The sequence below is a fragment of the Phyllostomus discolor genome, chromosome 5 (assembly GCF_004126475.2).
Source record: "Phyllostomus discolor isolate MPI-MPIP mPhyDis1 chromosome 5, mPhyDis1.pri.v3, whole genome shotgun sequence".
Taxonomy (NCBI): domain Eukaryota; kingdom Metazoa; phylum Chordata; class Mammalia; order Chiroptera; family Phyllostomidae; genus Phyllostomus; species Phyllostomus discolor.
The window spans coordinates 85,017,912-85,045,782 of record NC_040907.2 but is presented as its reverse complement, the minus strand read 5'-3'; the positions used below and the strand labels follow the sequence as shown (position 1 = coordinate 85,045,782).

General features: G+C 41.4%; 1 protein-coding gene across 1 annotated transcript in view; it reads right to left on the bottom strand.

The window, feature by feature from the left end:
- Positions 1 to 24,596: 24,596 nt before the first annotated feature.
- Positions 24,597 to 27,871, bottom strand: part of ELOVL2 (ELOVL fatty acid elongase 2) — an 84,647-nt gene continuing 81,372 nt past the window's right edge. The window contains exon 8 of the mRNA XM_028513931.2: positions 24,597 to 27,742. Coding sequence (XP_028369732.1) covers positions 27,617 to 27,742 — 126 coding nt within the window. The 3' untranslated portion in view covers positions 24,597 to 27,616. The remainder of the gene's footprint in view (positions 27,743 to 27,871) is intronic.

Below are 27,871 nucleotides of genomic sequence, written 5' to 3'. Positions count from 1 at the left end.
GCAAGAGAAACTCCCAGCCTCTCACAAGAGTTCATTGGAAAGGCCCACAGGGTCTAGGACATACACAAGTCCACCCACCAGGAAACTAGCAGCAGAAGGGCCCAGTTTGCTTGTGGGTAGTAGGGAAAGTGACTGAAAGATGGCCTAGAGCTGAGCAAATGGCATTGTTCCCTCTCTGACCCCTCTCCCACATACAGTGTCACAATGTAGCTACATGACTTGCCCTACCCTGGTAAATATCTAAGGTTCTACCCCTTACAACATAACAGGTATGCAGAGACAAAGAAATATGGCCCAAATGAAACAACAGGTCAAAACTCCAGAGAAAAAACTAAGCAATGAGGAGATAGTCAGCCTATCAGATGCAGAGTTAAAACCACAGGTAATCAGGATGCTCACAGAAATGGTTGAGTATGGTTGCACAATAGCAGAAAAAGTGAAGGCTATGAAAAGTGAAATAAAGGGAACCAACAGCAATGGGAAGGAAACTGGGACTCAAATCAATGATTTGGAGAAAGAGGAAATAAACATTGGACAAGAACAGAATGAAGAAACAAAAATTCAAGAAAATGAGGAGAGGCTTAGGAACCTCCAGGACAACTTTAAACATTCCAGCATCCAAATCATATGGGTAACAGAAGGAGAATAGGAAAAGAAAGAAATTGAAAACTTATTTGAATAAATAATGAAGGAAAACTTCCCCAATCTGGCAAAGGAAATACACTTCCAGGAAGTCCAGGAAGCTCAGAGAGTCCCAAAGAAGTTAGACCCAACTGAGGAAGCACACACCAAGGCATGTCATTATTAGATTTCCCAAGATTAAAGATAAGGAGAGAACCTTAAAGGCAGCAAGAGGAAAGGAGACAGTTATCTACAAAGGAATTCCCATAAGACTATCACTGATTTCTCAAAAGAAACCTTACAGGCAAAAAGGGGCTAGTAAGAAATATTCAAAGTCATGAAAGGCAAGGATCTTCATCCAAAATTATTCTATCTAGCAAAGCTATCATTTAGAATGGAAGGGCAGATAAAGTGTTTCCCAGACAAGGTCAAGTTAAAGGACTTCATCATCACAAAGCCCTTATTATATGAAATGTTAAAGGCACTTATCTAAGAAAAGAAGATCAAAACCTATGAACAGTAAAATGACAACAAACTTACAACTATCAACAACTGAACCTAAAAAACAAAAAACTAAGCAAAGAACTAGAACATGAACAGAATCACAGAAATGGAGATCAAATGGAGGGCTATAATTGGGATGAGGGAGAGAATGGGGGAAAAAGGTACAGGGAATAAGAAGCGTACTTGGTAGGTACAAAATAGATAGGGGAAAGTTAAGAATAGTGTAGGAAATGGAGAAGCCAAAGAACTTATACATACAACCCATGGACATGAACTAAGTGGAGGGGAGTGCTGGAGGGTGGGGGGATGCAGGGTACAGGGGGTTAAAGGGGAGAAAAAATTGGGAAAACTATCATAGTATAATCAATAAAATATACTTTAAAAAAGGTGTATAAAACTTATACTTTTCTTATTGCAGTTAATGACCTAGAAAAGTTTATTTGGACATGAACATTTCATTAGGCAGTGTTTCCATTCTTTAGCTAAGTATCAGGTAACTTTTTATAATAATAATAAAAATAAAGGTGAGAGGAAACTTGGAAGTGATGGATACATTATAATAATGCTCATGGATAGGTACTTGTAATGAAACTCATCAAGTTGTATGCATTAAATATGTACAGCTTTTTATATGTCAATCATATAAAGTGGGTTTTAAAAAGACTTGTTTAAAAAAGGAGTAGGTTTCTTGAAACGTAACAAGTTTTTGCTTCAGTGAAAGTGACAAATGGCCTTCCTAGAAGTTTGAGGAGAGTGTATCTAATATCTCTTCCAATTATAAGATTCAGAAAGTGCCAGCTCAAGGGTACTGTAGACAAGTGACCTTGGCCTTACTTTCAAATGCTGGTGACTCAGGAGTCCTTCCACTGTTGCTCCTCACCCCCTAATTGGGTACCATTGGAAGTGTATTCAGAGAAAATTATAATTGTGTATCTCTTAGCCACCTAATTCAGAGAAATGCGCATAAGGTAAACTATAATGTTGATCAAGGCACTAACCTGAGGCTCCGATTCCTTGCCTGTCCTGCCAACTCAGGCCTTACCTGCTCCTTCTTGTGTCCACACTCCTGCCTCCGAATTCCTGTGTGGTACAGACAGAACACTGGAGAACCTATTAGTGAAGGAGGAAATTCCTCCATTCATCAACCATCAGGTTTCCTTCTGCAACTAACTTCCTCCTTCCAGGAGAGGCTGCCTGAAGTCCCTTTCCTTTTCACTTTAGTTGGTCCAAGGAATCAGTTAAAGAGGATCAGGAAGCTGGGGAATCCTCACTCAAAGGGTCAGGGGAGAAGGGTGCCCTTTGTTTTGCTTTCATTTCTTTCCAGGTGGCCCACAGCTGGACAGTGGCTGGGACAAACAGGTGCTGGGCAACTTATTAGGCAGCTTGGGCCTCCTTATTTGGCAATTGCAAAGCAGTGGAGACAAAGTGTTTCCAAGAACTGCAAGCTAAGAGGAATGAGTTAAAGGTGACTAGAAAAGATTAACTAGCATTAGCTGCTTCATATACCCTCTGCTGCCTTTTTCCCCAGAGGTGGTTCTCCAGAGGCAGCAGCTGCTAACGTTGAATTTACTCCATCAAGCAAGGTAAGTTAAGGAGAGTACCATTTAGGGACGGTACTGCCAAATCACCCACACACCTGCTGCCACCTACTCACAAATGCAAACATCTTCTAGGATGTTTGTTGTTGCCGTTGTTTTTAAGGGTGGTCTTCCTGGAGTGACCCCAGCCTCATTTCAGCCAACTATTATTATCCCCATTTATAGATGAGAAATATTTCTATCTTCCTGTCTAATTCTGGAAAGCTAGGAATTTAGAATATGATCTGTGCCCTTTGAGAAACATACCGTTTCCTTGAGAATTTTGTGTCAGATTTCTCCCTTTTGCTTCTCCAGACCTACTCTCCTCACTGCCTGGTGCCCTGAAAGACTGACCAGAGTGAACCATTCAATGGCCCTGCCCCCTGGATTCCAGGTGGGGTCAGCCAGTGGGGATCCCTGAGGAGATCAGAAAGGGGAGGAGAGCAGGTTCCTTCTAGACCCATGTGTACTGATGCTGGATGGTCCCCGCCATCAGTGTTTCTCTCTAGGTGACCCTTTCTCCTCATCTCTCCTTCTGGGTGCTGGGTGCTCGGTATAATTGGCAGTGGTAAGAGCTTCCCTGGGGCAAAGGCAGGAGTAAACTTCAATTTCCAGTGTGTGTGTGTGTGTGTGTGTGTGTGTGTGAGAGAGAGAGAGAGAGAGAGAGAGAGAGAGAGAGAGAGAGAAATCAATTCATTGTTCCACTTATTCATGCATTCTTTGGTTGATTCTTGTATGTGGCCTGACTGGGGATCAAACCTGCCAACTTGGCTATCAGAAATATGCTAACCAACCCAGGCAAGGATAAAACATTTTTATTTTAATCAGAGTTTCCCTCAATTCCCAAATTATTATGTATATATTTTCAGTGATCCTGTGAACCTGTTTCTTCCCAAGCAACTTATTAAACTCCCCTACTCACTATAGATATGAAACCTGAGCCTGCCGATAGTACCTGCATGTAGGTATCAATTCCAGATTTTTCATGAAGTTGAACATGCGGGCCCTCGTGGATGGGCTCCCTTCCTCACCTGAATGTTGATTCTCACATCGGTTTGGTCTTATCTCTGTAGGTGTTTTTTTAAAGGACAAAATGAGCCTTTAAGGCCTTCTCTGAATTTTTGTTATTTCTAAAGACAGTTCTTTTTATCCCATTTTTTTAAACAACAGAAATTTCTGTGTTTAGCCAAAACATGAGAGTTGTTTAGACACTGAAGTAAACTCTGGATATTAAAATACCTAATGATTAGACTAGGGGATACCTGGAAAGGGCTGTGTATGAAGACTTTGCCTTTTTCATAAAGTAATTAAAAATGATTGCAGGAAGTTTTCCTTTTCTTGTCTTCCTCCAGCTCCCTCCTATTCTTTTTTTTCTCATTCCTCTCTCCCTTCCTACCCTGAAGTTGATGACTAATTCATTAATTGTCTTAACCCCCTTCTTCCTTGCTGCCTCTTACCAAGGTTCTGGAAAGCCACAATCCCTGGCAGACAGGGTTGGCCACATGACCCCATTATGGCCCAGGAAACATAAATGGAAATATGTTAGGGGCTTCTGGGACAGATTTTGCTTCTGTATGAAAGGGACAGGAGAGGGAGATCATTGGTAGAGCCTATTTCCCTGTCTTCCTGTCTTGAAGGCAGAAATGACCTCTGGGTCTGCAACAGCCACCTTGTCCCCATGAAGACTATCAGCATTCAGATGAAAAAATCCAAAGACAGCAGGGTAGAAATAGTTAAGAGACTGGTCTTTGATGACATTTTTTTTCCAGCTGATACAATGTTAGCATACTACCCCCCCTTGGACTTAATGCCAATGAGGAAAGCAAAGCCCTATTTTAATACACTGTTAATTACTATCACCTGCAGAGGAAATTGTTCTGAACTGGTGCATACCCTTCATGCTTTTCTTCTTCTCATGTGCCTCCTTTTTCTCTGTGTCTTCTTTCCCTGTTATGGGCTGAATTTTGTCCTCCCCTCCCCATTCATATGTTGAATTTCTAACCGCTAATATCTCAGAATGTGACTGTATTCGGAGATATTTAAAGAAGTAATTAAATTAAAATAAAATCATTAAAGTGGGTGGAAATTAAAAAAGAGGAAATCTGGGCACAGAGACGTACAGATGTGAAGACACAGGGAGGTGACCATCTATAAGCTAGAGAAAGAAGCCGATGAAGAAACCAACCCTGATGATAATTTTATCTTGAACTTCTAGCTTCCGTAGCTGTGAGAAAATGAATTTCTGTTGCTTAAAATAAATGAATAAATAAACAAATAAATGCAGAAAGTTGTCCTTTCACAGTTATAGAGGCCAGAGGAGTATGAGATCAAGATGTTGGCAGCATTGGTTCCTTCTGAGGGATTCTTGTGGTTTACTGGAAATCTTTGATATACCTGATCCCCAACTTCATCTTCACATGGTTTCTCCCTGTGTCCATGTCTGCCTCCAAATATTAGGATGGCAGTCATATTGGATTGGAGCCACCCTAATAACTTCATTTTAACTTGATAACCTCTGTAAAGACCCTGTCTCCAAATTAAAATCACATTCTGAGGTCCTGGACATTAGGATTTAAACATGTGAATTTGAAGGGTACACAATTCAACCTATAACACGGCCCAAGGTAGACACCTTCGAGTTAGCTTTGAATGTTTTCTCGCTCTGCTCCCTAACCCCAATCTTGAACCAATTTCATTGCTTCTCTCCACATCCACTCCCTGGTCCTGCATCTTCAGGTGACGACTGTCCCCGACACATCTTCTCCAGTAAGGCCTTCCTGCAAACTATTCTAGTCCTAAAACCATGCAGAATTAGGTTTGTTATATTGCTCTAGTGCTCAAGGATACACAGTGACTCTCTAGTACTTCTAAAATCTACTTGGAAAGTCTCTTCCTTGTTCCAAAGCTCTCCGTATCTCCCTGGTACATCATTACACCGTGGGGAGGGTGGCTTGTTCCAAATGAACCCCATATGTCATATTTATTCCTGCTTCCAAGCTTTTGTGCTATTTCCATTGCTTAGAATGCCCCTCTCTGCCTTTTCTAAAATGTATACTTTAAAGACCAGCCTAAGTCATATTTTATCAGTGGCAACATTTCTCGATAGTTCCCTTCTTAGATTCTTACTAGGATACACTATAGCCAATATCTTACAACTCTGTTCTTGACTTTTTAAATTTTTTTTTTTTTTTACTATTTCACGTATGGGAGTCTCTTAAAGCAAGCCGTGTTATCAAACTCAAGGGATCAGAGACTTGGGGGGCTCTAATCAAGAACCAGACATGGCTGTTGCAAGGTAGTTTTATTTACTTGTAGCAAGTAAAGGAAACAGAGGATTCATATGTGAAGGAAGACTTAGCCATTGCATATATACACTATTCGGTTAATTACACATTGATTTCTTCTTTGCAGTTGGCTACATTTATCTGGTTGAGTTCCTGTCAAGCTCCTCCTGACAGCTGGTCCGCAAAATACTGTGCTACATTTTAGCAGTTAGCAAGAATAACATTTAGTAGTTAACATTTAGAACCACCCAGACCTTGAGACCCTTATCCTACCTAACAGCTATGAGCTGCTTGAGGGCAGAGCCATGACTGGAATTTTGCTCATCTTCCTCCCGGCCTACAAAGTGTCTGAGGTATACTAAATATCAATAAATGTTGGTTGAAAGGAGCAATGAATGAGTAGATGGTCTATTGAATGAAATAGTAACTGATTTAATGATTGCATGCATGAATGATGATGCTAAGGGTAGAACTCCAAATCTGCTAAAAGCCCCACTACGTTTTCACTTGTGATGAAGGGGGCTTCAGTGTGATGGAGGCTTGCTTTCCGAGGGCTTCAATTCCTCACCTCATGCCCTGTAGCACAAAGTTCTTTTCAAAGTGCTGTGTTTTAGACCTGCATGGAGACTGGAAGAGTGATTTAAATCTTCAGAAGAGGCTTGAGCACAGTCATTGGAGGCACCTGGGTAGGTTTGATCATGACCACCTGTGTTTCTGACAACCATGGCCTACTGTGAGGCAGGTTAAAGAATGTCCTGATGTTTCTCAAAGTGCTGCCCAAAGGTCAAGGATTTAGTCCTGGTCATTGTTAAGGGTACTGTGAAAACATGGATCAAGGACACCTTAACCAAAGAGCTTCTTGATTACCTTTAGCAACAGAGAAGTAATGAAGGTCATTGGCTAAGCTGTAACCCCCTGAGGTCAGAGGTTATTGCCTACCCAAGCCCTACACAGCAGCCCTAAGATAGCAGTTATTTCTACTTGAACTCCTGCAGCCCTCACCAGGCTAGAGGCAGGTGCTACCTCATAATGAAAATGCAAGCAATACGCACAGGCATTTAATAAAAGTTTCCAGAAGGGAGAAGGGCCACTCCCAGCTTACGATGAAAGCCCTGGAATCTATGATAAGTGGAGGAAAGCTCTTGGTAACCTGTTGCTGGTAGGGCCTATGCAGAAGCAGAGAGAAATAGAAGTGTCACAGGTGGGCACAGGTAAATAGGTTCTTGATGATTGGGACAAAGGATTGAACCGAACACCCAGAGTTTATAGCAGAGAACATGGGAGCAGGCGGACTCCAAGCAGAGATTGACCTCATGGGCTGGAGGGACTTTATTCTTATAGGGCGGATCCTTTCTGGCTAGTTTTGGTGGGCTTTTACTGCGCATATACAAGTAGTTGTATTACTTGAAAGCTACTGCACATGTGGTTTCCCATGATTTTCCCTGATTGACCACCAGGGAAGAGGGTCCCACAATGCTACCAAATTGACCCCCGTTTCTCCTGGGGTCCCCCTGTACTAGGTTCACCTTTCCCTTTGCCAGAGAATTATAGCTTTCCATGTTAGAGATTGGTGAAAAGGAAAAGAATTATTTATTCAAGTTATACAGATTTAAGAGTAATGACTTAATGTCTTTATCAAAATCCCAAAGTCCCTTAAAACACCCACAAACACACACAATCCTTCCTCCCCCCCGCCCCCCCGCCCCTTTGCCCAGTCTGGGGTACCGTATCTCAGGAAAAGAAATAGAAGTCCATGGCTCAGGCAACCCCTGATTCTTCCCAGTAATCCGTGCTCGGCTGTGAGGCCTCCCTCAGTTCCCAACACTGTCAGCTGTGTCACCTGGACCTCCAGCTAAAGCCGAGTGGTGGTTCTCTGCTAAAGCTACATGGTGATTCTTCTCATGGCTGAGGGGGAGTCCCCACTCAGCCAAAAGCACGTGGTTCTCCTTACTTGGCTGCAGATGTGTAGTTCTCGCTCCACTAGCTGTAGTCCTCTCTTCAATGGCTGCTGAATCTGGGTTTAAATCCCCACGCCAATCTTCCTCTGCAGCCCCATTTCTGACTCCTCCCACAATCTGCTACACTTGCTAGCACTCCCATATCCTTCCAGCTTTACTGGGCTGTCAACGTGAGTCTGCGCAGAAGTGGCCCCATGTCATGGAGCCAATCATCTCCAAGATCTCATGCAGGCGCTGTAACTAGGGGGAGTTGCCTCCCAGTTACATCTTGAGGGGAAGTTCCTTCCATCCCCCTGGCTCAGAGCAGGGCCACAGCTATTTAACATATCTATGCAACCAGTTAAAGGTTATAGATATGTTAAATGACCATGGAAGAGGTTAGCTGCAAAGGTTAGTTGCTATGCAAAACAGCTCTTAATGGCCCTGCTCCATGTGTCCCTTCCCCAACTCACACCTGTGGTGGAGGGCGAGGACATCCTATATATCTTTCTAATATTTCCTGGACACCTTGAGTTCTGGACCCCGTTACAAATTCTTCTTTTGGGGGCCCCCTGGCTGCACCCTCCTACAGAGGGGTGCTCTCTCTCTCTCTCTCTCTTTCTCTCTTCCTCTCTCTTCCTTTCCCACTTCCTCTCTATCTCTCTCTCAGTTTTACTTTTGTTTGTGCTAGGCCTGTAGTTGGAGAACTTCGGAGGGTCAAGCCATCAGAATAGGCCACTACAGAAGCATGGAAGGAGAACCAACCACTTTCACTGCAAAGACAAGGCCAACCAGCACCAGCTACATAATTTGCAGGGCACAATGCAAAATAAAAATGAGGGATTTCATATGTGAAAATTATCAAAAAGCATCATTAAAAATTCAGGATAGTAACAGCAGAGCATTAAACCAAATGTGGGGCCCTTCTGAGCATGAGACCTTGTTTGACCACCCAGATGTAATGCCTGGACAGCCAGCCTATGGAGGAACAGCCCCTGGAGGAACTCAGAGAACCCAGCCCCTAGAGGAACACAATGTTGAGTCCAAACCATTCACTGTTGCCTGTTGGTCACACCCAGCTCCCCTGCCTCAAGCCTGTATTCTTGTTGTCACATTCACCTGGAACACCTTTCCTCCCTGCCATGCCCCATCTTCCTCTTGGGTGGTGGCTATGATGTTTGCTTATAATAATGTATTAAGGACACATTTTTTATGTTTTTCTATATATATGCTATATGTAACAATGAAAATGTTCTTTAAGGAAAACAGCAACTTTAACTACAGAGCTTGACTTTTGCTTGAAACAAGTAATTTGCAGTACAGCTCCGTGTGGTTCATGTTGGAGTACAAAGTGCATACTTTGAGCACCAGGATAGGGAGTGAGGAGTTAATGTGAACTAGAAGCAACAGAAAGCAGCTCAGGAGATCTGAGTCTGCAACAAGGCCACAAGAAAGGCAAAATTTAGATAGAGAAGAGGCAGCAAGCCTTCTGGGAAGAGTGAAGGACAGAGCCCAAGGACTCAAGGTGAAAAAGAATCTGTCTGTGCTAGGCCAGGCACAAGATGGCAGTGGCTACCTAGAATAGGAGGTAGCTGGGAGACCTGGGGGAAATCATGATGATTGATCAAATTAATGATACCTGTACAGCCAAAGACATTTGCCATGTGGGGGGATATCTGCATGCTTGTACAGAATCTGATCATTTCATGATGAAGGTCTGAAAACTAGGTGAGACAGTGATGGTATGTCATCACAGATGTGTGTTCTGGTTTTAGAGCCAGACTGCTTAACTTCAAAGGTCATCACTGCTGCTTTCTAGCTGGGTGACTTTGGCAGCTTCAGGAGCTCAGTTTCTTCATCTGCAAAATAGTGTCAGGAAAAGTCCTAAATCTGGGATGTAGGAAGTGGAGAAACTTTATCCAAGTGAATAGTTTGCAAAACAGGGAAACACAGCCTCAGGTGGAAACCAAAAGTGTGGCTGCGCCCCACTCCCTAGAAAGTTCCTGCTTTGCTTCTTGATTGGTCCATTTTTATGCAAATTAGAAGTCCAATTCACACATTTTAATTAGTCCAAACAGCATAGTCTTGATTGGTCAGAAATGTGCATCCTGACTGGTCATTATTGAGCCATTCCAATAGGTCAGTATGGATGCAAAGGAGGACATAGCTGCCCAGTTCCAAATAACTGGGGGCATGTGTCAGTCAACCCATTGGTTAAAATACAATACCAGGAACTCCTTAAAAGATGGCAGGAGCACAGTGGAGGAGGTTAAAGTCTTGTCTGTGGTTTTTCCCTGTCAATCACTGCTAGACTCTAGTTATGAATCTGTGTTCATTTAACCCTGAGGAGTCCTTCTTGGCAGATATAATCCTTCTTGAGGTTTACAATGGGAATAATAATGGTATTCACATTTTAGGATTGGTTTTGTGAGGATTAAATGAATCAATACATGTATTGTGCTTAAATGACCAGGGCATAGTAAATACTCCACAAATAGCATCCTGTTACTATTGGGGCTATATCAGAATTATGGCAGGATATGATGCTTGAGTTAAATCATTGTCTGAGGTAGTTCTGGGGGTAGAAGGATTACCCAATTTTGTCTGTACTTTCTATCTTATAAAGTTTTAAGAAGTGGAGCACCTTGGGGCATTCTCACACATGAATGACTCCTACACACAGGTGGAAGGCAATTTCCCTAGAACATTGTGCTTAGTCTTCCAGACCAGCTGCCACTCAGAGGAACACCTTGCACACATCAAAAAGTAACTTCTTAATGCACATTTGCTCAATTTCCCTTTCTCTCCTCTTTGTTTCCTTTTCATCTTACTTGAAGCCTCTTGAGCATATTAGCAAGACAGAAAATTTCCCCAGCCCCTTTTTTAGCTGCAACATGATTTAGCATAATTCTGATCACTCTTTTCTTATGGACACATGCATTTTCTTGACCTTTTAAAGAGTTTTGTTCTATGTGCTTGTCCTGTGTGACTATGGCATAGGATAATAGAAGGAAATAGACTGTGATTAATCACAGGGTGGTTTTTTCTTTTTTTCTAAAGCTACATCCACATTCAGGGGCATTTGTCTTTACTTGATATCTTCAGGGTACTTTTTTTGGTTTATTAGTTTGAAGCCAGGATTCAGGGGAAGTATAATTCTCATAAAAAGTTTAACTGGATGCTGAGAGAATGTGTTTAAGACCATGAAGCAATTCAGAGACAAAATTGGTATTTCATTTTGAAAATGTTAGTGCATTGAATTTCATACAAAAACAAAATATCAGCAAATATAAGATAGCCCAGTTATTTTGTTGTGGTGAAATTAAAACATGTATTATCAGAAAATGCATTCTCTTTCTGTACTCTCTGGGGTAGATGCTTAGCTGATGTCTTAAGTGAATCAGATGTATGGCATGTGATAAGAAATAATAAGAGGTGTGGTTGGTATGGTAAGTGACTTGGTTTTGATGTATTGTTTTCTTCTATAAAAATGGCAGAAGTCTTAATAGGAGAAAGAAACAAGAAGTATTAATGGTAATCACTCCTAGAAATATGAAGAGGGACCAAGAATTAGAGGATAATAAGGAATTACTGTTAATGATGTTAAGGATTATGGTAGCTTGTGTTGTTATTGCGTAATGAAATATAAGCAGAGAAATGTCATGATGTCTGTAAAATACCTATTATCTGAAATATTCTAGCAAAACTAAAATATATAAATGTAAGAATCCTGAAACACCAATTCAAAAAAATACATGTACCCCTACGCTCATAGCAGTGCTATTTACAGTAGCCAAGATTTGCAAACGGCCTAAGTGTCCATCAGTAGATGAGTCTATAAAAAAACCTATGATAGATTTATACACGGAATACTACACAGCAGTAAAACAGAAGGAATTCTGACCTTTTGCAGCAGCATGGATGGAGCTGGAGACTATTACACTAAGTGAAATAAGCCAGTTGGTGAAAGACAAATATGATCTCACTTATAAGTAGAATCTAATAATTAAAACGAACTCACAGACAAAATAAAACCAGAGGCATAGAAACATGGAACAGACTGACAACTGTAAGAGGGGAGGGCAGGTGGGGACTGGTGGAGAGAAGGAGAAGGGACTAGTCAAAGAACATGTATGAATGGCCCATGGACATGGACAACAGTGTGGGGACTGACTGGGGGAGCTAGGTGAAGGAGGGCAAAGGGGGAACATTGGGACAACTGTAATAGCATAAACAATAAATAGTTAAGTTAAAATAAATGAATAAGTAAATAAAATATATAGGTGATAAGAATAAAGATGGGAGACTCACACTATCTGAGTTCAAGAATTACTATAAATTTACAGTAATTAAGACAATGTGAGCCCTGGCTGGCATAGCTCAGTGGATTGAGCGCGGGCTGCAAACCAAAGCATCGCAGGTTCGATTCCCAGTCAGGGCACATGCCTGGGTTGCAGGCCATGGCACCCACCAACCACACGTTGATGTTTCTCTCTCTATCTTTCTCCCTCCCTTCCCTCTCTAAAAATAAATAAATAAAATCTTAAAAAGAAAGACAGTGTGATATTGGCCTAAAGATAAACAAATAAAACTATGAAATAGAATAGGGACTCCAGAAATACACCTACATAAATATGGTCAATAAAATATCAACAAAGGTGCATAAACAGTTTGAAAATAAACAGTGTTGGGATAATTGTGTATCCATGTGAAAAGATGAGTCTCAACCCACATATCATACCAGATACTAAAGATAATTCAAAACGAATCTTAGATCTACATGCAAAACATAAACTATAAAACTTTAAGAAGAAAAATACAACTGTTAACATTTTGGTATATTATGTCTTTATAGTGTTTTATTCATATAACATTTTGTCAGACTCTATGTACTGTGCTTATAACCAGATTTTGTTACTTAACATTACATAATTGACAATTTTCCATGTTACTGAAAGTCTCCTCCTGCCTGTTTGTAACTGGGGGACCTACCTCCCCCTGCCCAGGAAATGGGGGAAGGGTTAGGAAGCACTGAGGATGGTGCATGTGTTACCCTGGCAACTGGGGCAATGTGGAAACGCTCCTCAGAAAGAAGAGTGTAGGGTGCATGCATCAGGCTAGGGAGGTGACTGGATGGAAGGACATACCCTCCTATCTACTTTTGCTGTGTAGTGTAGTCCTAGGGTTGTTGTTAAAAACTGGAGAGCACAGATATGCTGCACTATTTGCTTTCCCCTCTTCTCCTTGGTTTGGTCAGCCACCAGGGCTCCATTCCTGGGCTTTGGGGACCACGTGGTCTGAGAACTTTCCTGGTGTTCCTTCCCATGTGCTCCAGGGCCTGCTGGGCCAGGAGATCAGCAGGCACTGGACCAGTAGGCCAGAAGGGAAGGAGGCTGGGGCTGGTGGGCCCTGGATGCTACGTGGCTAGGGAACAAGCCCCATGCGCCTCCCTCACACATGAAGCTGCAGTGGTGCTGACAACCAGAGCAAGCACTGTGCAGGCCTGCTTGAGCAGGAGCTCAGCTGCAGCAGCAAGGCAACACTGAAGAGACAGGAAGCAAGTGCTGGACCGGCGCTCAGGAGCCAAGCAAGGAGCAGCATGCTGTGAGTGGGACTTTGGCCAGCTCACAGTTTCCAGAAGATTCTTGGAGCAGACTGTGACTAGATGCATGCTGCAGCTGCCTGTGTTTCCCCAAGGATGGTACTTTAAAATGGGAAAAGAAATTCCAGGTGCAGCCTAGGGCTGGTATGGCCTGGGAGAGGGTGGCAGGGTTATTTTTCTTTGGATATTTTAGAAGGAATGGGCTTTGGGGAAGAAAACTGCCTTTATTTGAAATTGTATGGTGGTTAGATAAAAGATTCCTTTTCCTTTCCACAGAACTGTTTCCTGAATTTTGCCTGTTTGGCTGTGAGCAATAGGACCCTCACTGACCGGTTTGGTAATGTCTTCACTGGAGGCCAGCCTTTGGGTCGAGCATAGAGGAGCACTATAAGAGAAGAGACTCATTAAGAACTCAGGTTCCTTGAGTGGGAGTCCAGAAACAGACCTGATGGCTTAGCTCGCCTGTCTCCTAGGAGTGGCCTCAGAATGAAGGACACTGACCTTTCTCCAACAGCAAACTTCAGAGCTAAGCTGGAAAGTCATGTACCACACAAAAAATCTTGAAATAAATAAACCTGAAAAGAGAGCCATGCTTCATGAGTCACCTGCTGCAGCTGTGAGGACCAGAAACTCTCTGACATTGAGAATATCTGTTTTTTTTTTCCCCTTCGGCCCCATTGCTTGTTTTCTAGAACCACAGTAACCTGCGGTGTCTGTCTGTGCTTGTCACCATCATGGCTTAAGAAAATCCCAAACCTCATAGATGTAATAAACAAAGATATTTTGAAGTCCACCCTCTAGGTTTATTATTACATGTAAAAGTCTGCACATAGCAGAATAAAAATTTCCAAATTCTTTTTATGAATCTTGCATTATAACACAAAACGTTAACAAAAATTGCACAGAGAACCACAGAGCAATCTGAATTAAAATAACTAAGCCAAAATTCTAAGTAACATATTGGTGAACATAATTTAGCAGCTTATTAAAGGAATAATTGTCATGACCAAGTGAGATTTAAATTCCAGGAATACAAAGATTGTTTGATATTAGGTAATCTATTAATACACTAATTATTAATAGATCTAGGGATAAAATCATTATGGTTCTTCTCATATGGCATTTCAAATGCCTTCTCAAAAGGCATTTGAAAAAAATTCTACATTTCCCCTTGAATTTTTATGAAACCAAGTAAAATAGTACTAACTAGATTCTTTTTTGTATGACAAATCTCAGTTCAAAAGCCATTATCATGCTTAATGGAGAAACTCTAAATGCATTATTACTAAAATTAGGAGCAATGATGGAGAGACTCAGTAACAAAAGTTGCCAATTTTGATGTGGCAGAGAGCAGAGGAAGCAAGAGCTCTTCTGACTTTTGTAAGGGCACTAATCCCACTCATGAGGGTTCCATGCCCTTTGTTGCCAGATAGGAACTGGCCTGGGGCGGGTCTGGTTCAGGCCAGCCTATGGTGTGTGGGATCTGACTTCATGTAGGAAAGATTTCACAACCCAAGTCCAGGTGATTTTGATAGCATGTTTACTAAGGCTGGGGATGGTAAGACAAAGGAAGAACTTGGGTGGAAGAAATAACAGGACAGAGCCTAACTGATGCTCTGTTTTGGCTCCCTAGAAATGTTATAGGAAAGGAGGGAGCCAAGGCAGAGCTGCTTTTAGCTCCCTGGGAACTCAGAGGAAAGGGGGCCTCAGAGACAGGATCAGGGTGTTAGCCTGGGTTTAGGTGCTGCTGCCCACTGCTTCCCTGACTGCAGGTCTCCTGGGGACCCTTAGGGTTTAGGAGGAAATAAAAGGCTCATGCTGGGGAAGAGGCAGGGGCATGCATGAGAGTGAGCCCGCTCTGAGTCTTTGTCCTGAGGCTTTTTATCTTTTTTTCTGTAGGTGAAAATCTTTGGGGAGGGTTTCTACCAAATATTCACTAGCTTTCCAAGTGCATTTTTAATATGCTGATGCATCAGAATGAGCTCATAGTGGGGTTTGGGAACATTCTTTGGTCTGTTACATTGTTTTACTTTTGTCTTGCGTCTGTTTGGCTTTTAATGGGCTTTTTGTTCATTGTTCCTGACTTCATCTGTCCTTGGGCTTAGCTGGCACAAATGACATTAACTGGGTCCCTGTTCTCTATTTCCCAGACCAGGGAGATTTAAGCTATGTGTTCTTTGGTTAGGGAGGAGAGGTATGAACAATATGCTTTCAAGTGTCCTTGGTTAGGGGATATATGGTCTTGAGATTCACCAGCTGGCAGTAAGTTGCTCAAACTGTTTGGCCTTATTTAGTCTTCTTGTCTCAGTTTCCCCCTTCTACTTGCCCAGGAATTTTCTTAGCTTCTTACTACCCTGTCACAACATGACCTCATTTACTTCTAATTGCTTCCTAAGAGCTCTACTTCCTAATAACATCACAAGGGTAGGGAGTCAGCACATGAATGGGGGGGGGGGGGAAGCAAACATTCAGTCTATGACATGGGGCCAATGACTTGACAGTCTCTGTGGGATCAAAAACTGTGACAGTGGAGGACGGAGGGCAGGTGCCTTGAAAAGGCCAGGAAGGTGTGGGCAGAAAGTGGGATATTGAGACTCAAGAATACAGAGGTGGGAACTTCATGTTGATGACAAAATCTGTGCATGGCTGTGGTGAAATAATGGAAAGTGCTGTAGGAGGTGAGGTGTCAGAGAACCAAGAAGCCAGAGCATGAAGATGGGTCCTTAGTGATGGTGTTGCCATTACTGCCAAGGCTAGCAGGAACCAAGTGAACAAAGGACCCAGAACAATGAATGCATAGTCAGATGGATGGTATAAAATCAGCAAGGACGTTTCTGCAAGAGAGAGGGTAAAGACCTGTGTGAGGGCATGGGGAGTGAGAACACATGCCTCTCCATCTGGCCTTGAAGTGACAGCATAATTGGGGGGGCGGGAAGCTTTTAATTGACAGTCTCAGGGGAAGTGGTACCTTCAGAAGTCACCACATTTTAGTTAAGACAAAGAGGCAAGGAGATATTTTCATCCAGGGCTAGGCTAAGGATATTAGGGAGTCTGCTGCGGACCGGCTGAATTGTAGGGGTTGGACAGGAAGACCTCGAGAGTGTGGGGAAGGTTAGTAGAGGCAGAGGAGGAGATGTGCAAGCAGCATTGAGTGAGACGGTGGGAGATGATGGTGGTCTTCTGTTAGTCATTAAGGCAAAGAGGGAAATGAGACTGAATGCGATTACCTTTGAGAGATTTCTAGAGGAGGAAGTTTATATACTTTTAACTGTGCACCCCAACACTTCTCTGGATGCTCCAGCCACTCTGTGAGCTTTCCGCCAGTGTTGTGAGGCCCACAGAATAAATAAATATGGAATGTGTTCAACCACCACCAACTGTTCTGTTCTTGGCTACAATCACTTTAAACAGCAGTTGGATTCTTTGAATCTTGTTTTGTTCATTCTCACAGCATTTAATAATGGGGCTTTTTATACTGACATCAAGTTGATATTTTCTTCAATTTAGAGGTCTGAACTAGATTCCCTAAATAGGCCATAATCCAATACATTTTTATAGGAATCCAATTCCATTTACTTTAAGGAGTGTAGTAATTATAAAGATCGTGTGTTAGGTTTCATTTTATTTAGTGCATAAAATAGGCAGTTTTTAAAAATGCCTTCGGTATCCAAAGTTGTGCTTTGTGATTTTTGATTCAGCAATTCCACTTCTAGGAAATTATCTTAAAGATGAAATTGAACTATTCAGTAATACATACAGTGTATGTATTGGAAACAATTCTAATCAGGGAAGATTGGAATTCTCCCTAAATGCCCAGCTGGAGTTTGATTAAATAGATTGATAGCTTCATATAATATGCCATGCATTCATTCAAAAGAAAGATTTAGGTTACATCGATTTGACTTGGGAAGATATTTAAAAGTGAGTAAAATGTAAAAGCTTGTTGCAAAGCAGCATGTGTAACATGATCCCATTTGTTTTAAATGGTAGATGAGGATATGAAGGTTTGTTCTCCCAGTAAATCATTGCATCTGTTAGGTGCCAGGTATTGTCTTTAATGCTGGAGGTAGAACAATACTCAAGGTCCTTGACCTCATACCGTGTACATTTTAGTAAGATAGACAGATGGTAAAGAAGGAAACAGATAAGAATTCATGATAGTGGTCACTGCTAAGAAGGAAAAAGCGAGAGAAAGCCTCATAGAGTGGAAGGAGGAGAGTCAAGTCAAATCTCTCCAAGGAAGTGATATTTGAGCTAAAATTAGAAGGATGAGTGGACCCAGCAGTGAGGACAGTGTGAAAGAGCATTTCAGAGGAAAAGGCCGAGACAGATTTTGAAAACTTAAGAAACTTAGAATGTTCTAGAAATTCACTAAGAGCCAAAAAAAAACAAAAAAACAGTGAGGGCAGAGTAGTCTAAGCTCAGGTTGGGGGCAGGGTGTGAATGGGGGTGAATCTAGGGCCTTAGGGACCATGGTTAGGAAACTGGATTTTAACCGAAGTGAAAGGGGTAAAAGTAAAGGGACTACCCTCAAGGTCATTTATATGTGTGTTGGGGTGGGGAATGGGATGAGGTGGGCAAGTGGAGATGGACCTACAAGGGTGGTTGATAGATTAGATGTGGTGGGAGGGGAAAAGGAAGGATTAAAGACAACTTCCAGGTGGAAATTGGTATTGTTTAAGGAGACAGTGAAGGTGTGCTTTTATTGGTAAGGGGAGGAGGAAGATGTGATTAGATATTAAAAGTTTGATTTATGATGTACTTTCATTTTCTGAGTCTAGCATCTGAATGAAGTTGTCAGGCGTGTAACTGGATATTTGAAATTGAAAGTCACAGCAGAGGGATGACCTTAAGTCTGGCTGAATTGATTTAGGGACTAAGTGTGGAGAGAAGTCCCATGAAAAAAAAATCCAATGTACTGAAGTTAGGTGAGGGAGATGAAGCTGCCAGGAGAGGATCAGAAAGAGCTGCCAATGAAGCACTGGCTGTGTAGCTTGGTTGGTTAGAGCAGGGGCCCCAACACCTGCTCACCTGAGTTCTGCCTCCTGTCTCCTCCCTGCCCCTCCACCCCCATCCCCTACTTCCCACAAAAAATGGGCCCTGGTGTTCAAAAGGTTGGGGGCCTCTGGGTAAGACCATCCACCTGATATATCAAGGTTGCAGGTTCCATCCCCAGTCAGTGCACATACAAGAAGCAAACAAAAAATGCAATGAATGCAATAAGTGGAAAAACAAATCTCTCCCTCTCTACCTTCCCCTCTCTCTAAAATCAGTAATTAAAATAAAAAAAAAACAAAGAGTTGATCAATGAAATAACAAGGACAGAGGGTGTTACAAATAATGAGAGTTTGTGTGTATATGTGTACATAGGAAAGATCAAGATTCTAGAAGATACTTGTCAATTTGTCAACTGTGGTTACTTCTGTGTGGGTACATTTTTAGATGAATTTACTTTCATCTTAGGCTGTTCTGTAATTTTAGAATTTAGTCCAAGATAAGAATTACTCTTGTGTAATAGACTGAAACATCATAACACTTATAAAGAGTTAAATTTTTCTGCACCCCTAACCCTCCCTCTTATCTGTGATCCAGGGGTAACTACCTCTTTACAGTTTGGTACTTGTTCTTCCAGGCATTTGTCTCTACTTCCAGAAGAATGTATACAAATGCTCATGTAAGTACACAAATGTGTATTTTTGTGTAATATAAGTGGTATAGTAAATATTATATATATTCTTGTTTTGTTCTCTCAGCAATAAAAAATAGGATTCCTTTCTAAGTCATAAATATGGAATTACTTATTTTTTAAGTAACTGCAAAATATTCTGGTTTATAATCTATCCATTCAATTCTCTATTGATAAACATCCAGGTAATTTTCTATTGTTATTCCTAATAAATCTGCAATGAATACCCTTGTATGTATCTTGAATGACTTTCATTATCGGGCAAAAATAACTATTTTAATTTGGGGAAACAAAAATAACAAATCTCCTAATCAAAATAGTACTGAAAAAGGATATGGGGAAAAGATTAATCTGGGCTAAAGATATTAGACTAATTCCCAGCCCTAAAGGAGAACTGGACAAAATGTGAATTAACTGTACATGTTACCATTAGTCAAATGTAACAGACTCCAGCAGCTGAAACAAAGAAGGGTCCCATCCTTCCCCAACCCTGGTTCCTGCAAGCAGCAGCCCAGAGGGAGGTTGTCCAGGGCTGGTGTAAAGTAGCTCTAAGTTGTGAGTGGGGCCCAGGTTTTCTTAGCTTCTTGCTCTGTGATCCTTCCTGTGGCTTTGGGCTCACAGAATGCCTGCTCTACCTCTAAACATCTCTTCTATACTTCAGGCAGTACATTTACACCTGCCCCTTAGACAAGTACCAACTGGGGGTGGTGCATGCTCCTCAGACTGAATGTGTCCACAGCTGAATCTCAGCCTCTGCTGCCCCTGCCCTGCCAGTCCAGACTCCCCTGCTGAGCCCATGGCAGACCCATCCACTGCTTCCCCTGAGCTCAGAATCTTAAGTTTGACTCTTCCCCTTTCAAAGTTTTGTGGCAACACCCAGTGAAGTCTCCTGAATGATTTAGGTTAGATTTTCCCCGATAACCACAGCTTATCTGTCCACCACACCCATCTAACACATCATTCCCCTGCTGAATACCGTGATGGCTCCATGAGCCTGGCATTCAAAGCTGTACATGTTCTGCCTCATCTTCTACCCATCGCCCTAAGACTCCTATTTACAGCTAGAAGCTTCTGGAATGTGCTATGAGAGCTCTGTCATTATGCCTCTCCCTTTTTTCCTGGGAATTCAGGTAAGCTAGGAGTTGCCTTTCAGTTTTTTCACAAGGCCACTGGGCTTATTTATGTGACTCCGACATTTTTTATTGTTATAACAGGATATGGTGAATTTGAAATGTGTCAACTTGGCTAGGTTGAACTATATTTCTCAGAATCCCTGCTCTTAACTATTTCTGTTTAGAGTTGGCTACAGAGGGACCAGTGGGAGATTTGGAAGGCAGAGTAATGAGACTGCTACTTGGTAGCAGATATGAGTCGTTGCCCATCTGCCAACTAGACTCCCTGCTGTGAGCCTGGGGCTGCTCCACCCTTCCCCAGCCTCCATAAGCTCCCCCTTCTGGGCCAGGTGTGTGTGCAGCTGTGACACAGGTCAGTAGTGTGCCTAACCCTGTAACACGGGCCAGTGGTGTGACTGGCTGTGTGACACAGATCCTGGCTCCTGCAGGACACTCATCACAAGCTTGGAGGCAACCAGATTGCTAGGTTTCAGTCTGTCTTCATGCGCCAGCTTATGCTGTGGGTCCTGGTTTGCTCTTGATCTTCCCCACTCTACATCCATCCTCCCTCCCAACTGCCTGCCCTATGGTCTTCAAGCTTCAACTTCAGACACCATGACAACAGCCTCACAGAGACTGCTTAATCACTCCCACAGCCCTAAATCCAAATCCCTATGCATATATGTGGAACATATTCAGGAAAAACTAGTGGTCTCAGCAGTCGTATTCAGTACCCCATGTAAATGATGTGTGTGAATGCTAACTTGTTTAACAGTTAACATAAATAGCACATTCTTTATAGAATGTGATGACTGTTTTCCCACTAGGAGGTGTCCACTAAACACAAGCTCCTTGAGACCTTGTCTGTTTTCTTCACTATTTTATTCTAAACCCTGGGGCAATGCCTGGCCCATGGGAGGCACTCAAAGAATACTTGTTGAAAGAATGGTGACTCCTATTTGTGTTTATGAATTGTGTTTACCTCTGGAATTTCCTCAAAGGTCCTGCCTTGTCTATTTGGAGAATTTCTCACCCATCATAACTAAGCTCAGGCATTCCCTCCCTTAGAAAAGTTTTCTTGGTAAGCTGTTTTCAAGATTTCTATTATTTTATAACTAAATGTTTCTCCATCTACTTTATCAGACTATGGATTGTGGGAGAGCTTTGTCCAGCAGAGCCCCTGCAGCTGTCGAGGATGAGGATAAGTCTACCAAGATATGTGATCTGCTTGGGGAGGAAAGGTGGCCAGTCTCTCAGAGAAGGGCCTTGATCCTGTTCCTCAGTGTGATTTTAGTGGGTTTGATTTGCATAGGAATATAGGGCAGATACGTAAATCTCATTCATTGTCAGGCAGTAAGGATCAAACAATAGATGGCATACAAAGAACTACAAGGGCTTATTCTGAGTCAGGGTCAGATAGCCAGAGGGCCATAAAACTTTGGGAACCAAAGTCATTTTATGCTTGGACCCTTATCGCTTAAATTGAGGGCATTCTTAGCAAAGCAGGTTTCACAGGATTTTATGCATTCTTTCTTAGGCCTGATTGCCCCGGGGGACTGCCCTTTCCAGCACAGGGCTGCACCCACCTCCAGCATTGTTTCAGGCTTAAGTCAGGCAGGGGAAGTAAGGTAGCCAAGAGATTAGGAGACTTCTTACAGACAGAATGAGGACTCAGGCTATATCAAAGCCTTGGGGTGAGGGTCCATTACCCCCTTTTTCTATAGCCCTCCAAGTCCTTCCCTGAGGGCCTCTTCATGACCAAGTTGGTCTTAGGTCATCCCTCCCTTGAGGAATCTTACCCATCATTGGCTAACCAGTGATCCACCTAGGGCCAAGCAGTGTGAAGTAAAGGGGGCAGAGGGCACACCACTGATGGAAGGATAAGCTTTGTCTCCTTAGTGGCTTATAGTCCCAAGGTCTTTTTACCTTAGGCATGGGGGTTACAGCTTCTGAGACCAGGCAGGGAGGTTCCCAACAATGAACTTCAAGGGCGGATATTTTATTGGGGTCACTTCTGCTCTCTAGTGTAATACACAGCACTGGATAATGTAGATTTGATGAATTTTTCAATTGAACATTACTATTTCTAGAGTGTATCAAAGCCCACAGGACTAAATTAGCTTAAGAAAAAATAAAGGGTTGTTGTACACAAAGTATGCTAAGAAGAGTGGTTAAGTCTTTTACAGAAATTTGCAACTTCTAATTATTTGTTACTAGGATCACAGTCAACAAGAACATTAAGTTTATTTCCTTAGTATATGACACCAGCCTAGGCAAATCTGTGCAGAATTTCTCCTTTCGATGTTCAATCGTCAGGAGTCACAGATTCAAATGCCTTTAGGGATCAGCTAGGTTAATAGGCTGAAGGCAAAAGGCTTAGTGGAAACAGTGGCAAATATAAGAGCACAGGCACCATCTCAAGACTAGAGACTGTAGTGCACCAGGGAAAGGCATGTGCCAAGAGCTTGGAGGGCACCCAGCATGTCTGGGCTTTACCTGAATGCCAAAAGCGACTTGGCCTCAGACACTGTCCTAATTAATGGGCTTCCAGTGGGTTGCTCCTAAGAGCCATAATAACTGCATTTACAAATTGCTCAATGAGGGCATGAATTTCAGATTTACTTCTCCTGGTGTCATTTCAATGTTCTCTCAGTGCAGTTTATTAAGGCAGGAAAATGACCTACAAATCAATAGCATTTTCCCCCCTTCATAGCTGAAAGTCAAGAGTACTGAAGGTCAAGGGATATTTTAGGTGACTGCAATTGGTCTTGTAAGAGTGATTACTTTTGTGTGTGCCCTGGAGTAGAAAGCTTCCTTAAATACACAAATGTAATTTGATTTTGAAAAAAAGCCTGCCATAATAAAAATACACTTTTTATATAAAGAAACTATGAAACTTATTTAGGTAAATATTATCATGTATAAGCACATTTTTATTTATTTTTTAATCCTCATGCAAGGACATGTTTCCATTGAATTTTAGAGGGAGAGAGGGAGAAACTTCAATGTGAGAGAGAAGCACCAATTGGCTGCCTTCCACACATACCTCAACAGGGGATCCAACCCCCTACCTGGGCATGTGCCCTGACTGGGTATCAAGCTGGCAGCCTTTTGGTGCACAGAATGACATGCCAACCAACTGAGCCATGCATCCAGGGTAGGTATAAGCACCTTTTAATTTGCAATATTTATTATACATTGTCATAGAGAAACAGGATTTATCTTTTATTTTTAAGCATGAAATTTTAATGACTTGGCTCTACCCACTGTTTAAAACCCACTGTTTAAAATAATGAAAGCCTTTTAGGTTAGAAGAAGGCTCTTAAAAATGTCCACTCTTCCTCCCCAAACTCTAGTCCCCATTCCAACAGTGAACATGGAGTTTCCCCTTTACAGTGCCACCATCCCTTCCCTTTTCTTTTCCATTCCCTTTTCCCTTCCTGCCCTTCTTTAATAAATCCTGCTCTCCAGGAATTGAAGCATTTCATAAGCAATCTCTTTTTGGACCTATTTCTTATTCTCCTTTTTAAAGATTTTGTTTATTTTTAAGATTTTATTTATTTAATTTTATAGAGAAGGGAAGTGAAGGAGAGAGGTAGAGAAACATCAATGTGTGGTTGCGTCTCATGTGGCCCCCACTGGGGACCTGGTCCACAACCCAGGCATGTGCCCTGACTGGGAATTGAGCCAGCGACCCTTTGGTTCATAGCCCACGCTCAATACACTGAGCTACACCAGCCAGGGCTCTTGTTCTCCTTAATATCACATTCAAAACTTTACTCTCTACACTGACACAATGCCAATATGTGATTTTGCCCTACAACATGGTCAAATTTCTGCTCCCACATCCCTCTTGAGCAGCAACAGCCTCCTCTCTGCCTGTCTGAGTGCTCTGCAAAGGGAGCCCTGGGCTTCAGAACATCATGCAATGCTGTTTGTGTCTGACTTAGTCTTCTCAACCAAACCAGTGCTCCTTCCAGATTATTCTATATAGTAATTTGCTTCTTATACCCTTATATCCTCTGCTTAGCTAATTGATCGTACTTTTGTGAATGACCTTTTAATGAAATAGTTTAACTTGCATATGAATATTATGTAAAGGCAATAAATCATATTAACAAACTCATTGCTTATTGAAGGAAAAATTAAACTGCTAAAATTAATTGCTAAAATATCACTTTATTGTAAAAAAATCCTGAGTTATTTGGAATCCCATGCAGACACACATTTTAACTTACTTGAACCAGATAAGAAAAATCACAATATGCTTTACTTTAGTGTAAAAATCAATTTATTATACAACAATCATACAGAATGCTTTTTCTCTAACTACCAAGAAAAACGGCTTCTCCTGTCCCTCTGGCCACCCTAATCATGATACTATGTTCTTAAGATATAAATACTTTCAAAAGAAAACCCACAAAGTAATATTCTTATTTCCCAAATAAGGAAGCCCCCAGAAAGATCAGGAAACAACATGGAAATATTAGAAAGAACCAGAACAGCCTCTTACACACCAAGTGCTGTGCTGCCCATTGCAGTGCGTGCTGTTTTGTCTTAAAGTAGAAATAAATATTTTTCTCACTGGAATGTGAAGGAACTTATCCCCCAAAATGTCTAAATAGTTCAACATATAATTTTGAAGAGTTGAAAATTTCTGTTTAATTATATTAAGTAAATGTTTTGTTCTGTTAGTTTAAAAAAATGGGGGAATTATTAACAGACATGCTGTGGTATTCATTTAAATGTTTTCATTTTCCTATGAGTAAGAAAATTTATTTGGGAAAACTCATTGTCTATTTTTTAACAGGCAATACAGATATTTAAAAATAGTTTCATTTTTAGGAAAATCACATTAAAAATAAACATTGTGTTTCTTAAAGTTGTAACACTTAATGACAGGTTAAAATATTTACCTGATTCAATTTTTGTGGCTAAGATTTCATAACTTTGTGTAATTTAACTGGCCCTTGAATGGTTTAAGGCTACAGGTGTTTTATTAAGCTTTTCTGGAATTAAATCCCAATCGGAAATAAGCACCTGAAACCTGTAATCATACTGAATGTGAAAGTGTAAACTACCCGAGTTTTCCCCTTTGATCTGAGAGGCTGCAAGCTGCACCCACTGCAAGCTCCTTGATTCTGCCATTCTGTTGAACAATGGTGGCCCTCCTTGCTCTGTGGCTATGAAGCCCATGAGAGTCTCCTGAACTGGAGGTATGAGGAGGGGCGTGAGACTTCAGGTACTTGTTGACGATTAAAAATAAACTGAATCCAGTGAGTGGCCAGTGATGTCTGTCTTCTGTCTGAATCTCATTTTTACTGGCAATGGTCTTTGAGAACAGATTTTGGTGCATGCTTGATACCTAAAACTGCACCAGAGTCCAGCTGCTCCACACGCTGTCTGCTTAGTCCAACTTGTGTTTGTCATGGAGCAGCAGTAACAGTCGTACTCAAAGCTAGCCCTTGTTTTAAGGTGAATTTTGGGAGAGAATAAATCTTAGAACAATACAGTAATAACGTGACGAAAGTCGGGAGTAAGCACCCTGGAACAAGTTGGCTTTAGAAAACAATTTACAAAAATAAATCCAAAGGTAATTGGTATCAGGTAGAGATGTCTGTTCAATAGAAATCAATCAACAAGTAGAGGAGGGAATGTTACAGGCCCAACACTTTCACCAGGAAGACTAGTCTCAGGTCAGTCCCCTTCCAAAAGGCGGGCCAGAATCCTGAGTGGGTAGTTTACATGAAAGGGAAGATAGTAAAGTCGGCACAATGTCAGTGTACAATATCAGTACAAAAGTCAGTGTCCTTACTTTTTAAACAGGAAAAATAATTTAAAAACTAGAGTTTGGGCGGGGGGAGCATAAAAGGACAGAAAGGAACTCCCCAACAGACTGGATGTGCTAGGGCAACGGTGATGATGCCTTTCCGACACTTGAGCATTTGATGTCAACATTATGACCTGTTTATAAAGAAGGTATATGGGATAAAAAATCATTTTATATATAGGGGATAAATCAGCATCAAATCTTCAGAAAATATTGTTTCCATTCTTGGTACAATATAATAGTGAGTAATGGTCCCACATGTAGAGGAGGAAGGAAACAGCCATTAACGACCTCCTGTGCTTTTGCACTGAATTCTTGGCACAGATTACATTACCTGAGCTGGAAAAAGATGTGCTGAGTTTGCCACATCGGCACTTTTCATTGTGGCTCATTACCAGCCGATGGCTGAGTACTGAAATCTTTCTACAGTCCTCCGATTTTTAGATCCTATTTTCAAAAACGTAACCTGCCAAGACTGGTAGCAGGTTATTTGGGAATATTCACAAAGAGGTTCACAATAAACAGTTGACAAATTCAATGTCTCTTTTTCCCCAATTGCTATGTTAATTCTTATTTAGAAATGTTCCAGTGGCATATCATTCCAATGAAGAGGGCAGACTGTACTCGAGTGTTTGTTCAGAAGGAAGTGAACAGCCAGGTGTAGTTAGATTCTGCTTCTAAATACTGAGCATTGTCCCTATCTAACCTAGGGCGGCTTAACATGAGAGGTAGACATGAATAATTAAAACTGAGGAACAACTATTCAAAGCCCCTGAGCTATGAGGGTTTGGCAGATTTTTTTTCTTTCAAGAAAAACTAATATTCAAAATTTAAAAAAATATACAAGTTTCATTACCATATCACTATGCTGAAAATAAAGACTGGTTATGGGAATTGGACCGACACACAGCTTGAGAAAGTTTTGTTAGATTTTCCATTTATGATCCCATTTTAATATCTTTTGGGGTTGATTCCTAAAGGAACAGAGGGACTAATTACTTTATGCATTGATGATTATTGCTTAATATAGATTACACCATACCCTGTATTAGGAGATAAGTAACATTTTCTTTTAAACATTTTCATGTGAACAAAACTCTAAACTTTTAATTTGAAGACTTGCTGTGAAAAACAATGCTCCGTGTTTCCTGGCTTTGTGTGTGTATAAGGCATTATGAAGACAGTTTCTGGTGAGGGGTTAAGTCTGGGGGGAGGAGGGAAAGAGAGAGAATGTTGCACCAGGTCTGAGGTCTACAGAGCTCAGCCTCACCTCAATGCTTACAGAAGTACTCAGTTAACAGATTAACCTAATAGCAAAATACTAATACATTCTGGGTACAAATGATTCACAAACTCAAAAGAAATTAGTGTATGCTAAAACATATAACTTTCAATTCAATCCTTGCCTTAAAAGCAAATGAATCTGTTAGGCTATTGTATATGCTTTGTTGGTTACTTGATGTTTATTGTGCTTTCTTGTTTATTACTCCGTTAGTTGCAGTGAAGTAGGTTTTGGAAAACCCATTCTTAACTTCTTTCCCTCCTGGTGCCTCTTCCATCTCTTTCTTCATTGGCTTTTTTCTATATGTCTGTTGGATGTGTAACATTTTGAAGAGAAAAAGACAAAAAAAAGGATTCTTTAATAAGACTTTGTCTCTCAAGTGGCAGATAGTCTAAAATAGTGCATGATTTTCTTGGATACTGGACTTTCTAATAAG